This window comes from Corvus brachyrhynchos, unplaced genomic scaffold (genome assembly GCF_000691975.1).
Source record: "Corvus brachyrhynchos isolate BGI_N302 unplaced genomic scaffold, ASM69197v1 scaffold96, whole genome shotgun sequence".
Classification (NCBI taxonomy): Eukaryota; Metazoa; Chordata; class Aves; order Passeriformes; family Corvidae; genus Corvus; species Corvus brachyrhynchos.
Genome location: NW_008238370.1, coordinates 809,279 through 826,583, shown reverse-complemented (window position 1 = coordinate 826,583; position 17,305 = coordinate 809,279). Strand labels below are relative to the sequence as shown.

Sequence of the window (17,305 nt, the reverse complement as noted above, 5' to 3'; positions counted from 1 at the left end):
CCCACACAACGCGTCTCTCCCTCCCCCGCCTCCACCACAGTCAAAAAACAGACAATGAACTACTTTTTTTTTTTTTAATTAAAGAAAAAAGTGATTCTCTGACTCTGCCAAAACTGTTGTCAGTGAAGCAGCAGCTCAGGAATGAGCAGGCAGCACGGTGAGGATCTGATAACTCAAACAGGACTCCTGCAGTGATTATTCCAACAGCAGACAGCAACAAGGAAATGAAGTTAACAATTAAGAAAAACCCTAACAAATGAACACCCAGGACAGAATTCCTTGTCAGTTAACACATCCTCTTCCTTTGCAAATACATGTGCTTCAGAGTCAGTGGAGCAAAACAGATTGCAGGTCCAAAAATCTACGTTGGGATTTTGGTCAATGCATTCACAATTATATTTTTTTATGCTTCTTAAGGACTCAAACAGCCAATTCCATGATACACTGCTATTCTGGTGAAGTAAACTGAGTCAGCACTGCTAAATGGCAGCAACCTAACCATGTCTAGGACCCAGACATCAGGATAAGCTCACTTCTGTCATTACAGCTGGGGCCCATCTCCTGCAATGTAAGCAAAGTACTACTTCATTCCCAAAATCCTTTAAAGGTCCATTACATCTCTTAAGGGCCAGCTCCTTTCTCCTGCAGTAGGTTAGTTTTCCAGCTGTGGTGGAGGAACTGGGTTTAGCAACAAGAATCATCTGAGCTACACTGATTACAGCACACAGCATCTCAATGCCTTGGCTTCCAAAGCCACACCATCACTGCTAAAACTTGGCAGCCTGGGTAATAATCAACCAAGTCCTTCCAAGCTCTAACTCTGGGCCAGGCAAATGCCTCCGAGAAAGCAAACAGTCACGTCAGGCTTCAGTTTTTCTCAAAAACCTTAATTGCAACCTGTTTTCTGGCTAACATTACCAATTTCAAGAGTGTGCTTCCTTCCCCAAAAGAATGCTTGTGCCTGAGAGTGGCCTCGCAAGAGTCTCAAGACCTGCAGATCATTCTGATCAAATGAGGAGTGAGACAATTCAAATCAGCCAAGAGATTTGAAGAGTAGTAGTAACATCCTGAAGCCATTACAATTCCTCTGCAAGTTCTGATTGCAGAAATTTTCCAGTACAGTAGAGATTAATTCAGGTCTGGAGGAGGTTTGTATCATGTGAAAGACATTTTAACACTCTGCTTCCTTCCAAGATCACACTGACACCTGTAATGGCTAAGACACTCAGCGTTCATCTCCCCATTTCTTTGGGGAATAGATCAAACCATTGACATTCAGTTTGTAAGAAGAGGAGGGATCTTGCAAGGGCCCAGAATAGTTTGTTATGAATAAGCAAATATCAGGTTTAGCTGCAAGAGTAAAGAACAGAAGATAAACACAAGCACCTGTGTAAGGAGAGAGAGACAAACTGGCCTGGCTGAAACTAACTGTGACATCAATATTCACCAGAAATACTCTGTTCAACTTTTACCTACTCAACACATAGTGTAGAAGAAGAAAACCAAAGGAAGAATCCACTTGTCCCATTGTGGGCTATCTAATCTGCTGGAATAAAGAATTGTCCCTAATCCCTCACACATCTGCAACATTCAGAGATGGTATTTCTTCATTAACTTCTCTTATAAGAGATGTATTAGTGAATTAATACATGATAGGATGAAAGTCCATTCAATTAATAGGATATATTTTAGTTTTTAGAAACATTAAAAAGTATCTAGAAGCATATGTGAAGTTCTCCCTTCAAGCAGCATTACAAAGCTTCTGAAATCCAGCAACACATGGAATTCTGAGCAGAGTGTTCAGTGTTGGGGTTTAGTTAAGTATATTCAGGAACTGCACAGAGGTCTCTGCAGAATAACAGAATTACTGAAGACTTTGCATTTGGCTTTGGGAATACCAACCTTTCCCACAATGTCTCCAGACTTTTGTGACACTCAACAAATGCTGAAAATTTTTAAAGAGGCCCAGCCAAAGGTCAAAACTAAAGCTCAGGCAACAGAGCCTCTGAATACTGCTTTGCTAGTTGCAACAAATTTTTTTAGCTGCTCTGTCCTAAAATGGTTTAAAAATACTGGTCACTTCTTCACATCCAGACCTCACAGAAATGCTGCAAGTAAAGTGGAATTACACGTCAAAAAACAGCACCAGCTGTGCACGTACACACATTTCTCTGCAAACTTTTGCTAATGCCTCTTGCAAGTCATGTGCACACGAACAGAAGTAAAACGCCTTCCCAAAATAACCGCGGTGTGAACATTGTTCAGGATACCCAAGGGGTCCAATCAAGATCAGAATATCCCTGACTAGTGCTGCACAAACACACAACATACTCCCAACTCCATGGAGAAGTTCATGTACTACAATAGAACACAGGGTAACTAACGGGTCAGCTCTACCTTCATTAAGGACCATAATCCCTCTGCACCCACACAGCATGTTAAAAACATTCATCCTGTACAATTTAAGCTCAGATATTCATGTCAGCTACAGCTGGACTAGCGACTGTCCCAGGGTCCTAGACATGGCTTTGCTTTTAGAACCCAGTTTCAGATTTAAAATGGAGAACAAGCCAAATCACTCACCAAGAGACAATTCCCTATCCAGAACCTTGTATTACCTGTCTGAAGCATGGCCATCAAGTTAATCAATGCCAGGCCACCAGCTGTGTCCCCAAGAACACTCACCGGCAAGGGGTTGGACAGGGAATGCTGCGGAGAGGATCTGGCGACGGGCGGCACGCTTCTGCCGGGACTGGTTCCTGGGCCACTGCCCCCAGCAAACTGGGCACACAAACAGATTTGATCATCATGAATTCCACAGAGATACTACTTTTAACCAAATTTAACACAGACAGAAGAAACACATTTATCTTAAAAATGAAGCCTTATAGGCTTCAGGGAATCATTTAAATAAACTGAAAGTAAATTTTAAGAGGAAAACCTTAACAGTTCATGGAGTTTTCAAAATAACAGAAGTACGTCAGACAAACACTTGTATTTGCACCAAGTACATTTTCCTTTGTAACACAAAAAGATATAAACCTGCACACTTGGCCATAGATCAGTTATTTACTCTATGGAATTAGAAGTCCACTCCCTGTAAGGAGACATGTCTGATGTGCACCACAGGAGTGGTAAGGAACGTTCATCTCCACTGCAGCTGTGCCAGTCACTGTCAAAGAGGCAGGACAGGTAAGGAGCTGGGGAACTGCTCCAGCTGGTACAGAAACCCCTACAGTGTACCGCTCATAAAAAAATGTACCCAGCAAAGAAGTAAGCACTAATAAGCACGTAATTTCTGACTCCAAGTTACTCCATAAAATAAAGAACAAACTTAAGAGAAAAGCTACAGCTCTGGATTGTGCAGACCTAGAAAAACTTTAGATATTATGCAGTGCAAAAAGAATACTGAGTTTTAGAACGTCCATCACTGTTTTGGGGAAGGGTTCCCATGCCCTCTATGGTGCCAGCCTCCCACGGGAAGTTTTTCTTATGAGAGAACCCTATAAGCAACTTCCCACTCCAATCAGCAGGACTCTGCAGGTGGGCTCTTTTGCAACACCGGACCCCTAACAAAACTGTTTGCAAACCTAGAGATATCCTCAACTGAGACAGAGGTTCCAATGGAAATCAACCTCAAACCTATACTTAAGTGAAAAAAAAGCCTTATCAACTGCTCAACTAAATGTTAATTAAAAATCAACTTCCTCATATCCTCTGCCTAATCAGGTATGAGCGTATCAGGTTGACATCATCAGTCCACGATCCCAATGACAGATCAGTAGCACACGTCACACCACAAACTTCTATCTACAGATTTTGCAAAATGTGAATTCAGGCAGATTTGCCAATGAAAAGATTCTTACCTCAAAATAATCACTAATTTTATGTCCTCTAGGAGTGCCTTTCCCTAAAAAGGAAAGCAAAGGATTAAAACCAGAGTTGTACTTTTAAGAACAGAAGTTATCATGCCATTCTAAAAACCTCCTCCTACATTTTGACACTCCTTTTCCTGTTCAGTGCAACACCTATCACAACAAAGCTTCTGCACAACAAAAGCCCGCCCCAGGGTTACAGCCCTTGTGCTGTTTTTGGGAGGCTTTACAGTTGACAATTCAATTAACTCTCAATTCCAAACATGTCAGATCCAATCAAACAGCATTTGCACTTGCTGAAGTACTTAGAAAACACTAAAGGTCTTGACTGTTGCATAGGTTCTCCAAAATTTCCTTCAACATAAGGAGAGAGCAAAGGGTACTTTTACTCCTCCGCCTTCAGATAAATTACTGCATATTAGATCTCTCACAAGCATTCCTGTAAGAGTTTGAGAGATAATTAGCAGTGGCTTAACATCAGCTCATTAAAACTTAGCCCTTTTCTTTTATTATCGTATTATCAAAGCAGTTCTGTCAACACAATTCTCATTACTTTCTTGTTGAAGAATGAAAGAAATCAAAATCTGCCCCTCAGCCCATTTGCTAGAAAATCTGAACTTGGATTTAACATGCCAGGTTTTCCACAGCACTCAGGACGGCAGTGCCTGCTTGGGCACAGCTTGTTCCTGATTTGTCATGGCCAGAACTTGCTCTAACAAGGCAGGCACACATCTTGGAAAGCAAGGAAGAGATTACAGGCTGGATTCTGAAGACTGGCTGCTGTGTATGTAGCAACACAGGACCAAAACAACACTTCAGAGCAGCACACGAAGCCTCTGGGCAGCCTGTCCCATAAAAATGCAACAATTTGTGTGAATAAGCCAAGTATTTTCCTGCCAATAAGGATAACAAGGCTCCCAGAAGAGAATACACCATCGTGGAGTAGTTTATAAGAAGCTGCCGAGAAGAGCCATTAGTTTCCTAGGACACTGCATGTGCAAAACGTGCCCGATTTACCAAGCACGTGGCAATCCTGAGGCAGGGTCGGAGCGTGGATTACCTTGATTGGTCTCATAGGCTTCTGCTTTCCTCTTCCTATTCCGCTGGTCATTCTGCTTTTTCTCAGGAGTCTGTTAAACAATACTTCAAAATTAACATTACTGCAGTTATTCCAAGATTTAAAAAAATGCCCAAACACAATGATCTGTTCCATATCCCCAGTGGCCATTTCTTTTCTCTGGTGCATTTGTTTCTATTGTTGGTACTTAAAGAAACAACTTCTCTCAAAGAGCTCCTACCTGCTCATAGATGTGCTGCAGGAGGGAGAGAATGTGGTTAACGAGGTAAATTTATTTTTTCTATTTCAGCTACTGCAAGCCAGCCTACATCCAGTGACCTCACGGGGTTAGCAGAGCAAGCTCAAACACTTACAAAAACTTGTGTAAACCACTTCAAGGTGATCATAGTACTGGTACAAGGGGAATAATGATGAGAGGTTTAAGTACTGACATCCAAATCTGCAGTCCAATCACAGTCTCTTAAGCCAATTCACTTTGCCTGCAGGTAATGCTTCTTCTCAAAGCCCACTGCAGATGGCTAGAAGAACTATCCCAGGACAGCAGCCAGGACAAAGCTGTTACAGATTCTGTTTGCTCCTCACCTGCTCTCATTAAAGTCAAGGGTCAGTTGCATGTGCCATTTCTGTGAGCGTCCAGAGACCTGACGGGCAGCTGATCAAGTGGATTTATGCACAATCAATTTATTTATGCACAGGCACAATATAGAGCACACTTGACAGGCCTGAGGGCTCCAGAAGTGTCATGCCTATCTGTCTGTACAAGGCTAGCAAGCCTAATCATGTGAGGATGGAGGAGACCCTGGCATGATGCTTTCCCTATCACCAGGGTTACATCTGCGGCCAAACCTGCTAAAGACACTGGCAAGCAGACTGCTGGAAGCAGCTCACTGAGGTTGCTGGAAAGAGATGTCTTGTCATTCCCATCACCACTGTTATTTTACAAACATCTCTTATCCCAAATCATCCCAAATAATTCCCAAGCTGTATGTTCTCCAATCACTGCAGCCACCATTAAACTATAGCCTGGGGGCAGGGAGAAAAACACTATGTGCAAAAAACAGGTCTGGGGGAAGAAAAACCATGGCCAGAGAGTCTGTGGTAAACTTAAGTTTCATACTCTTTGGAAACCCAAATATCGAGTACCCTCTTTAAAGATCTCTACCAAAAGACTTACACATGCTAAGTGCAGAAATCAATCTCCTTCCTTTAGTAGGATAAAAAGGATAAAGTTGAATCTAAACCTGGCTGTTTCCCCAGTGGGTGCTGGACATCTAACAGACCCATGTTACCAGCTGGGCACTCACAGACACAGTGTTGTTTTGGTAAGAGGATGGAGGGGATGTTAAGACAAAGGTGATTATTGTGTCTGCAAGGTACTTTTTTAGAATGAGGGGACTGAAAACTCCAAAACTACCTAGACTTGCTGCTCCAGCCCCTGTATGTGTAAAAGTCCGTGACATTGCCTCCTCACTGTGTAGTGAAGAGCAGCTCCTGAACAGCGTTGGCGTGACTGTAACACCACAGGCTCCATTACAGCCTCCATGGAGCTGTGAGCATATTAATGAGATTCAGTTTAAGTTGTTTTTCCATTCAAGTACTTACATAACAAAAATGACACACAACATTATCTGTTACAGACTGAAAAAGCAAGGAATGGGAGATTCAAGTACGTCAGCTTGGTCAATTTATATCTCTCCACAAAAGTTCATTAAAAAAGAACAATTAAAAGAATGAATACTCAAATTTTCACTATTAACTACACTTACTTTATGGAGTTTAAGATACAGCATTCTCAAAAGCCCCTCATACCAGTACTGCCATATAAGAGAGGGAAATATGATCCAAAACCTACCTGGTAACTATGGGGGAAGTTCATAAGAAATGCGTAAGAAAATGCACTTAAATTTGAGATTTTGGTTTATTAACATGAAATTTTAGAGTAAAAATCCAACTAGAATTCATTTTGCTGCTTTAGTGAGCATCTTGAAATAGTTAATCCTAAAGAAGTGAGATTAACCAGGGACAAAGCATCAATTTTCACCTCCTCACACTTCCACAGAGCAATCCACAAAATGCTCTGCCTTGTATTAGGCTCAGGCAAACTCACATATTTGATAGATATGGCAAACTTTTCCATTAATGCTCTCTGGCTTTTTATGTGTATCCAAAAATGTATCCCACAAATCCCAATGAACTGAAAACAGTTTCCTAAGATGAGCTTTATGAAGACTGTGTTTGGGATTGGGTAAAACCTACCTGGAATGGTGGGAAGCTTCGAGGAGGAGCTTCACAGAGAGGTCGAAAGCCTGCACGGTCAAGCTAAATACTTCCCTGGTCCCTTTCACTCTCCAAACTAAGACAACCACCACTGACTCTCACACAATTTCTTCCATGTTTTGAGTTTGATCACGTTCACCTTAAACCCAACTACCCCGAGGAGTTGTGCCTGCTTACCTCCAACTCTTTATCGCTCAGAGAGCCCACGCTGCACAAGCTCTGGTTGGAAGACTCACTATTTAATGGACCCTAGTGAAAAGCAAGCAAAGACTGTTAGAAACAACTTCCCTACAAGGCAGACCCATCCTAACAAAGACTCAGTCTCTGGGCTAACTACAGTTACAGCATCATCACGGGTCAAACTCCCAGACACAGGATGGGGCACTAAGAGGCTTCAGAAGCCATTTGCAGCAGGACAGTTGGATTGTTCAACAATTTTTTCTCAGGATAGTGATACAGCCTTTGGAATATTTCTGCATCAGTTCATATCCTAACTGGTCTATTTACCCACATCCATGAAACAGCCAAGGTGGTATTTATAGAAGCCTAAGGTTTGAGGAAGCAAACCTGATTTGTTGAGTAGTAGGGGTTCCAAGCTCAGCTCTCCCAGCAAGCATCTGCTTGACCCTGAGCTAAGCATTCAGACACATCTTCCATCTGGCAAGCCAGCTACTACTGTATCAGATGCTTATCGGATTTAAATGTGTAATTTTATGCTTTTTTTCAACACTAAGAACGTGAACAAGTGAAAGTTGTGTTAACAGCAGTACAACTGGTACCCATAATACAACCTTTCCCACTTGGCTATTTTATGGACCCATGTGTGACCTACCCACAGAGCAGCTGCTCCCACCAGGCCAAAGCAGAAACTCAAGAGGCTGGAATAGATTTACCAAAACAGTAACTGGGTACCTCAGGAGTCTGCTGCATCTTTGCAGGCTCTGCTGGATACACATCTGCATTTTTACATATCCAAGCAGTTTGAAAATTATTTAAGATCTCAAACAAAACTGGTTTTAAAAGGAAAAAGTGAATCATGCAAAGTCATTGTGTTTTATCCTGACACAAAAGTATCCTCCTACAGATATAACTTAAGAAACAAAGACAAATTTGACAAAGATGTAAAAACAAGATTCACAATTAATGATGGAATGTATTAACAGGAAGAATGACATGATAAAGCCAGCTCTCCATTAATAACTTGTGAGCATCTTTTCCCCAAGATGCATTCTATTTTAACATTTTTAACTTTGCAGTAACCACTTCCCACCAATCAATCTTTCCTCAAAGCAAAGCCATTTCTCGTTATACACTTGAGCAGAAGACTCAAGTGGTGGAATGGGGGAGAAGCATTAACACCACAGAGAAACCCCACAGTAGGTAATTTCTGAACAGACCAGTTCTCCCTCCCCTGTTTAAGGGACAAACACCACCATCAATTTGTGACATAACCTAGCTATTACTAACCCCAATTCCCAAGCAGGCATGTGCTGAAAGTAAAAGTTCTGTTTACCTTCTGTGTTCACTGTGATCATTAAATATCAAATTTGTTTCTCCTAAAACGACATGCTCAGTTGGTTCAATCAAAAAAAAAAAAAAAAAAAAAAAAAAAAAAAACAAAAAAAAAAAACCAAAATCCCAACACCTGAATAGCTCAAGAAGCTAAACATTTAGGATTCCCTTAGAGAAAAACTGCAGGTTTACATTCTTTACGCCATACCATTAACCCTTCGAGGGATCACACAAATAGCTCAGGACCAGAAAAATGATTCACCTCATCTCTTCAGCAATAGTTGCTTTTAAGCAAAGCAACAAGCTCCCAACCACCCAACATGATGGCTCACAAATGTTATAGGTACAACTCTTGGTCATTCCAGGAATTTACTCCTTGGCCAACAGGATTTAAAAGAAGTGCCAGCACTAACATTAGCTACATCCACATGAAAGTCTCAGTGCTAAAAAAATTGTAAAATCTTATGGCAAGCGGCAACAGAAAGTGAATCCTTTCACCCATGAAAAAAAGCTTGTTTATAAACTGCACAAATGCTGCCCTCCAAAATCTTTCCATTCTCTCAGGAACTCCAACCCCAACAGCACATCTGAGGCACCAACCAACCTCCTGTGCCAGGTGAGAACTTTGTAAGATACAGGAGCATCTCTCCAAATGAGCATTTGCTGGTCTCACACTGGGGTTCTGACATGATGAAGATGAAAGTGAAAGTTGTTTCCACGTTTGCTTAAATCTGCTGCCTCCATTTTGCAGATGGATAGCAAATGACAGGAGCAGCTGTTCCAAAAACACCACGTTTGAACTTTCCACGAACATTATGATTGAAGGGGAATGTCAGGGGCTTACACAAGACAATTCTTCTGCAAGGTCCCTGTATTCTGGCATTACCTGGAGATTAACTAATAGGGCCACTTATACCTAGAAATGATACTAAGATTTAAGTTTATCCTGTCCAATACAAGAAATCCACTCAGTTTGCACCTGAATGTAAAGTTCTGGGATGCAAGCAGCTGGAAATACGCCTAATACAAAATCCACAATGTTTTTCTTACTTCCAGTACTACAACCACCTGTACTGACTACCCTGCGTGGGAATTTTTTAGCTCTACCAGCCGGAATCAAAACCATTTCTTGCATCACTAAAAGAGTAGTTTGACGCTGATCAGATTCTTGAACAGAAAAAAACCCTTTTTCTTCTTGATTTTAAACCTTCCCCTAGAACCTACGCTGATGATGTGGTAAAATTCAACTCAGTGCAGTAGTAGAAAGGGTGAGAAGGAACCAACTTCTTCATTATGGAACTGGAACAGAACAGCTTGCCATCGTCTACAGATATCCAGCAATTTCACTGTCACGTGTACTGATTTGTGAACAAATGCATAATTAATTCTTTGTAGACATGTTTTGACCCATGCACTGGGTCAAATGCATGACCTTCCCTTACCCCTGATCACCTTTGAGAGGACCTTCCATTGACACTTTCCTTACTCTAAAGGATTAGACCTTTACAGACAAGAGCTGAACTTGGCAAAGTTGGCAAAAAGTCTTGTTGTGATGCATTCTGGCTATGGAAACTCAAATTGTTCACTGGAACGTGCTGTACTCGAAGCAACAAAGATACAATACCTAGGACATTTCAGGAACGTGACCTAGTGCTCAGCTGCACCTCTTCTGAGTCAAGAGAAAGGAAAAGCAAGTTTTCCTGATTATCCAGATAACATGAGGTTATGTGTGAAATTAGGTATCAACTGCTTATAGCAACAAGTTTAGGCGTGGATGTGAGAAACCATATAACCGAGTATCTCCCCTCAGCTAACAGTCAGTGAGTGTGTATATAAAAAATGCTTCAAATTTGTATTTTATCATTCCTGACTGTTTATACTTAACTCAGCAACTGACTTGGGATAAATGTTCAGTACTTAATTTAGCATACCATTTTTAAGTGGACACGACACAAAAGGAATTAAAGGAATGAACCTGAATTTTGGAAAAAACCCCCAAATAAGCAAAGGCAAAGAACATTAATATGAGAATACTGCCAGGGAAGTAGCAGTGGGGAATAATAAACATGCAATAGTTTACACAGGAAGAGCTTATGAATTTTGTTCCAGAAGTTATCTGGCTTTTCTAGACCACTTTGGGATAATACTGCACTTCTCTGCTCTCACTTCCAGCCCACTCATCCACTGTGCCCTGTCAAGGCAATCGGTGATGGCGCTCAGCAAAAATTCAAAATACGTGGGTCATCTGAAACAAGCTAATAGTTCCTATAGTGTTTACCCAAATGACAAGCACAAGAACAGCACACACTTCCTCCTCCACAAGGAATTTCTTTCCAAGATAAGCCAGCATGCTCTTTTCCCTTGTGATTCACCTATCAACTGCTGCTTCGAAGTCTGTGACCTACCTATGCACAACAAAGCCTCCATGTTGAGAATTGCATGCAATAGCAGCAGGCACTTTCAAGACTCCTACTCAAGAGGCAAGAATTTAAAATCTGGCCACTCACAGGAGCTGGTTAGTCATTTCTCCCTTTGCCAGAGCCCCTGGAAAGCCCACAGTAAGGCTTCAATGGCTGAGACTTCAAAAGAGACAACTTATCCTGCTAATAGCTCCCACCAGATCATCTAGAACAACACCAAGCTGACTCAGCTCCCCTTACCATCTCCTGCCTCCCATGACTTGTGCATTTTCACAGCCTCTCCAAGTTCCCAGAAATGATCCATCACTCCACAACTCAAGTTGGGCAGTCTCCATTTTGTGCTCTCCAATTCCTCGTACTGAAAGGGAGCTCTAGGAATTCCAGCTGCCTAGCCAGAGTCTCCAACATAGGCTTACAGCAACGTGCACTGCAAAATTCTCTTGCTGTCTAAAAATGGAGGAGACATGGAGATAGACATGCTTCATTACCTCAAGCCAGGATAACCCGAGTTCCTCTGAATTCTGCAGCAAATCAAGAGATTTCAAAGGCGAAGAGTCAATCCTTAGTTCCACTAAAGGTTAGTGCTGAGTCCACACAGGTTTACACCAAAGTGAAATGGTCGAATGGTTTTACAGTTACCCTGGTCCAGTGCTACTGTGTCAGGTTTAATTAACATATTCTTATCTTATTTCAAGCATCACATAAGTATGAGAACTACAACCTGCTTCTTAATTGAACTTTTAGAAAAGCTCAGTAATACTGCTGATAATAAAATCCCTGAATCACTGAGGTCTTTTTGCCACGAGAAGTTAATCTACTCTCAGATGTTCACAGGTAACCCCCACTCTATCAGATGGGTAAGCAGATTTGCAGCAGGATTTGCCTGGCTTCCATTATGCCTCAAGAGTTCTCTCTGGTTGGAAATACTGTATTTTTATTTTACTGATGGCAAACTGAACAGAAAGGTCACACAACTCATCCTCACCCTCAGCTCAGGAGCAGAAATAGGACTGAGATCTGACAACTATTTCTGGGCTCTAGCAGTCAGACAACACATTTGAAGTAATGTTGCACACAGAAGCATCTGAACAATTTTCAAGTATCTGGCATAAAGTCCCGGCACATTCTGTGGCAGCTACTAAATTCAATTCTAAGTTTTAAAACTCTTATTAACTGGTTCTTCTCATGGCCTGACACCTGTTAGGGACCACCACTGTGCAGCACCATATCCCTCCAAGGAAGACGTGATCATCCTCAAACACGAATTCTCAATGTGGTAACTTTGCTGCTAAACCTTCTTGTTGAGTACATCACAGAACTGGAGCTGCTGAAGTGATCAGGACTTCAAAAGTTACAGAGGAAGAATAAAAACCAAACTAATACAAGCAAATACTGTTCTTTATGAACAAATTTTTGGTGGCATATATTCTGCAGCATTACCTCAAAGCAGGAGGAAAAGGAGCACTAGCTACCACCAAGACCAACACTTTTTCAGTTCTGGCACAGTCAGATGGATCTACAAGATTCCTACAGCCCAGTTACCCTCCCTAAAAGTACTTCAGCCTTTTTAGTTTAACTATAAAAGTGGCACACAGAGCTTGGTTTGGAGATCTTTTGAAGACCAAACTTGTAGAAGATACATGTGCTGCTGTGAGGATCCACCCTGGTTAAGCCTGAGACAGGCTGTGTGCAAATACAGATTCACGCCTCACAATTACTTATTCAAATTCTTACCCAGGCAAAGTCTGTGGAAATGACACAAATCCCTTGGAGTTAACCCACCTGGTATCTTAAAGACAGCCCCCAAACAGGGGGAAGGGAGGCAGAAGATGAGAACAGACTAAAACAATATTATCCAGAGAAACAACTCCTGGGCCTCCTGACCCAAGGAAGATGTCTAGTCAGCATAACGCCTCATGGGAAAGCACTTAGGTTTTCCCAGTAAGTAAATATAAACAGGAGCTAAAAAAGCAGGAACAGTCGGTGTCAGAGTGTCAGGTGTTAATTCAGGGACTTGCTCTGGGAATTCGGGGAAGAATGGCACTTCACCATATGGCAAGAATAGACATCTAAAGCATCACCAGCTTTTCCAAGCTATCTAGTGACCTGGATGAAGCACAGGAGTATAACAGTTGCCTAGAAACATTTCTTGCTCATAAATTTGATTCAATGAATTAACTCCAAGCTTCTAGTGAAATACATTCTTCAGCTACCAAGTAAGAAACTTCATCACAGGCTTGCAACAGAATTTGGAGGCTTTTGGGGCTACAAATGACCTCAGTCATTGGGTTGTGCCTTCAGCTACCACAGGAGGTGACAAGCACACAGCTGTTTCCAAAACAGTTTAGTATTTCTGTCCTCTACTACTGTTACTGGAAAGCTCTTCCAGAATCCCATGATTCTGATGGCTAGAAGCTTTTTTCTAGTTTCCGGACTGAAAACTTATTCTAGATCAGCTTGCTCTCTTCATATCTCAAAATACCTATAGTTGGTTCTTTAATAACACAGAGGAACTGTGGGCTTGAAGTCGTATTAAGGTATAAACTAATGCTTTCATTTTATACAGGTCCAAAATACACCCTGTGTTTTTAAACATTAAAGAAAGAAGCCATACACAGCGAGATACACCCAGTGGGAGGAAGGCAGGAAGCGCAGTACAACTGCCTGCTGCCTTCACCCAATCACATCTGAGCATCTGAGATGACATTTCTTCCTTTTATGCAATAAACAGCACCAGATACCTTCCATCCCAGGAGGATGGGCCAGGCCCTGTCCCACTAGATGGCACTCACTTACTCCATAATTCTTTCCTTAAACATTTCATTGGAGCCAGCTAAAAATCTTAGCTGAATCACACAAAATTGTATCACAGCTTTCCCAATATATTCCCTTTAAGACAGTGACCTACCAATGCCAGTGCGGAGCATGACGGACGGAGGCTTGGGGGGGTAGGGAGGGAATTTGAAGCACCAACCTGGGAGGGAATGTAGTAGCTGAAATTAATACTGCAACCAAGATTTGCTGCAACATAGTAGAGTCATGCTAATTTATATCAATGGTTGGCTGATCTATTGCAAATTAGCAAGAATGCAAGTAAATAAATAAATATATTGATTGCAATAAGTGTAATGCACTTTAACAGTTTACTGACTAATACAAGGTAAAACTGCATAACAACAGGTAAAAATAAAACTCAGCAACAAAACAGCTTTGCTCAAAGTGAGGCCTCCAAGGAATGAGGCTTTTTTACTTGGATTGCTTTAGAAATGAGATTTCAATATTCACCCCTACAGAAAAGGGCATGTACTTTCTGCTCCAAACATATTGGAAACATAATTAAGATTTGCTTTCCTGTATCTCTTAAAGGTTATTCCTTTAAAAGGAAGAGTTCCTAACATTCTTTGTGAACACTGAGTACATTGGCACTGTTTAAAGCTATAACAATGTCTATGCTTTTAGCTGTTCTAGTAAGATGTTTGGGTTTATCTGTACTGGTACAGCTAAAGATTCTAAAGTGACAAAATGTGGGAAAAGAGGCAAGAAACAGGTGATAAAGTACATGAAAAGTTGTAATGTTGTATGAAACAAGATCACAGTACAGTAAATGCTATCAACTTTTATGCCAGAAAAAGAACTTAATATGTTAAAAGTCTTAAGAGCAGGGGAAGACATTAAAAAATCCCCACACTCTTACTTCAGAAACCCAAATTGTTAACCCTTAACATCTAGTGTTAATCTTCCTTACTACACTTTCTTACAGCTGAGCATTTGGCTTCCTCATGCTCTCTTCCCAGACTCAACCTTGTCTGAGAGGCAGAGCAGAAAGAAAAGCGAGAACTCAAACAAAACTCTTTCCAGTTTTGAATCACTTTGCATTTTTCTGAGAAATGCAGCCTCTACAATGTTTCTTCTCAAAATAATTCTAAGTGGCTTCAGAAAATCATCTAGCGATGTGTTGCTTTACCATCTACCTTGATGTTGTTCAAAACTCAGTATTTCCCTCAAAAATTAACTCATTATCCCTGCCCTAGTTTAAAATGAGTTCTGCCACCATTTCATTGCTCAGAAAGACTGACATTAACAGCACCAACACCTGGAGAACTCACAGCTTAATGCCAGGACACCAAGCAACCACACAATGTTGTTACTCAGGTGCCTTGCTCCTGATCAAGTGGAAGCTGCACATGAGGACAAAGATGGGATTTTATTGGCAGGTTCTGGATTAGACACAGGAGAGCTGCCCTGCAAACACTTTTTGTGTGTGTTCCATGTGATGGGGTAGACAGCTCCTGCACCCCGCAGAACAACTCAATGTTTCAGTCTGGTTATGTGTTGTATCCAACACGTAACACTTGAAACTGTATCTCACCACGAGCCAAATTCAGCTCTCAAAGGTATTCTTGGCGAAAGGAAGAGCCAGATGAGATTCCCACTTCTACAAAGTTGTCATGGAGTTTTTTGGGCATACAAGCCGCCTTAAGATGGAACAACTCCTATGAACTTAATTAGAGCCCAAAATCTTCTGTTTAGCAAAACATCTGCTCAGAGAGATCCCATTTTCATTCCTCTTGAACATACTTCACACAAATTAGAGGTCAAAACACAACAAGTGATACAGAATCTGTTTGCAAAGCAAAATTATTCATGTAGAAATTTAAAAACCCAACCGAAGTGCAAGGCAGGATGGCTAAGCAGTCATACCTGTCACCACAGGTATTCACACTCACCTTGGCAACCCCAACCCCAGTGAACCTGGCCTCCAGGAGCTCCTGCCTGCGTGGGTCCAGGCTATGCAATTCTTCCATCATTTCTGCTGCTATGGGAGAACAACACTCAGATTATGCAATGCAAGGAAAGGAGAGAGACATTTAATATTCCGTGCCACTGACAAGACTTAAAAGTGCCTGTTCTGCAGCACAACCGCGTAGAGAGCGTTTTCTTGCAAGAGAAATGCAAGATTACCATGTAGTAACAACATGACTTTGCCACCATATTATAGTATTTAAACCATAACCCTGCTGGAGTTTCCTCTCCTCTCCTCTGTTGTACCAGCCATTTCAAGATCTCTAAATCCAAGAAACCAATTATGTCACATTCTCCCACTGGATGCTTTATTAAAAGGAAAACATGGGACCAGAGTGTTATGACTAAAAGCTTCAGAGCTTTTCATCTGTGCTGCATGACTAGGAGAAAAAAAAGCAACATTCTTTACCCCATAATTTATTTTTGGCCAATCCTGGAAATACTCGATCTCCACGAACTCCAGATTTCACTGACAACAGCTTTGGTTCTTCCAAGCACAGAGTGGGATTATAAGAAGAAAATAATGCACGATTAAACCTTTTAATTTACAAGCTAAAGCATCAGATACTTCTAAAATAACAGCAGCTTCTATATCCTGGATGTACCTGGGGTACCTCTTGGCAATCCAACACCATGGATGCCTTATTTGAAGGGTTAAAAACCTACCTAGCATAACTGTGTAAACAGGTTAAAAATCAGGGAATACATAATTCAAAGCCTGAACTGAGAAAAAATGGGACAAAATTCACTGTTCATTATAACTGTGAATCACATCTTTCCAACTGCACCAATCAAGTTCATTTCCAGAAATGTCTGTTCCAGTTTCATTTTCTGGACTAAGGTAGAAAAAAAAAGGCCAGAAACAGAAGATAAAGATTTGCTGTATAAAGAGCATATGCGATGAGGAAAGTTCTTGAAGGGCAGCAAGTGCCCTCTAGAACAGGCAGTGCACAATTGTTCCTTTTATGAACTGTCCATTTTGTCCCTGCCGCTTCCTCCAAATGCTGCGGCTCCAAGTCACAGGAGCAAAGTGAATCCATCCGGGGGCATTCTCAGCTGCTCTCCTAAATCAGTCCCAAGCCTCAAAAACTAATGGGATCCTAAATGTGGTTATTAAACAACCGTATTTCTGCCACGGGCTCTAAAAGCCCAACAAAGCTCTCAGCCCAGTTTTCAAAACAGGAAATCTGAGCAGCGAGGAAAATGACAGACAAGCCGCAAACGCCAAAATGTTCAAGTGCTCCCAGGGCTCTCGCCCATCATGGGGCGCCCATCCACGGGGAATCGCATCCCCACTCCGGGATGCTGCTCTGGAGAAGGGGCTGACACAAGTTCCCCCC

General features: G+C 41.6%; 1 protein-coding gene across 1 annotated transcript in view; it reads right to left on the bottom strand.

Moving 5' to 3' along the window:
- The window catches only part of TLK2 (tousled like kinase 2), a 41,045-nt gene extending 25,070 nt beyond the window's left edge, over positions 1-15,975 (bottom strand). Inside the window, exons 1-5 of the mRNA XM_008635259.2 lie at positions 15,890-15,975; positions 7,408-7,479; positions 4,936-5,005; positions 3,867-3,910; positions 2,686-2,781 (exon numbers count right to left, since the gene is read on the bottom strand). Of these exons, the coding sequence (XP_008633481.1) occupies positions 2,686-2,781; positions 3,867-3,910; positions 4,936-5,005; positions 7,408-7,479; positions 15,890-15,970 (363 nt within the window). The 5' untranslated portion in view covers positions 15,971-15,975. The remainder of the gene's footprint in view (positions 1-2,685; positions 2,782-3,866; positions 3,911-4,935; positions 5,006-7,407; positions 7,480-15,889) is intronic.
- Positions 15,976-17,305: the final 1,330 nt, after the last annotated feature.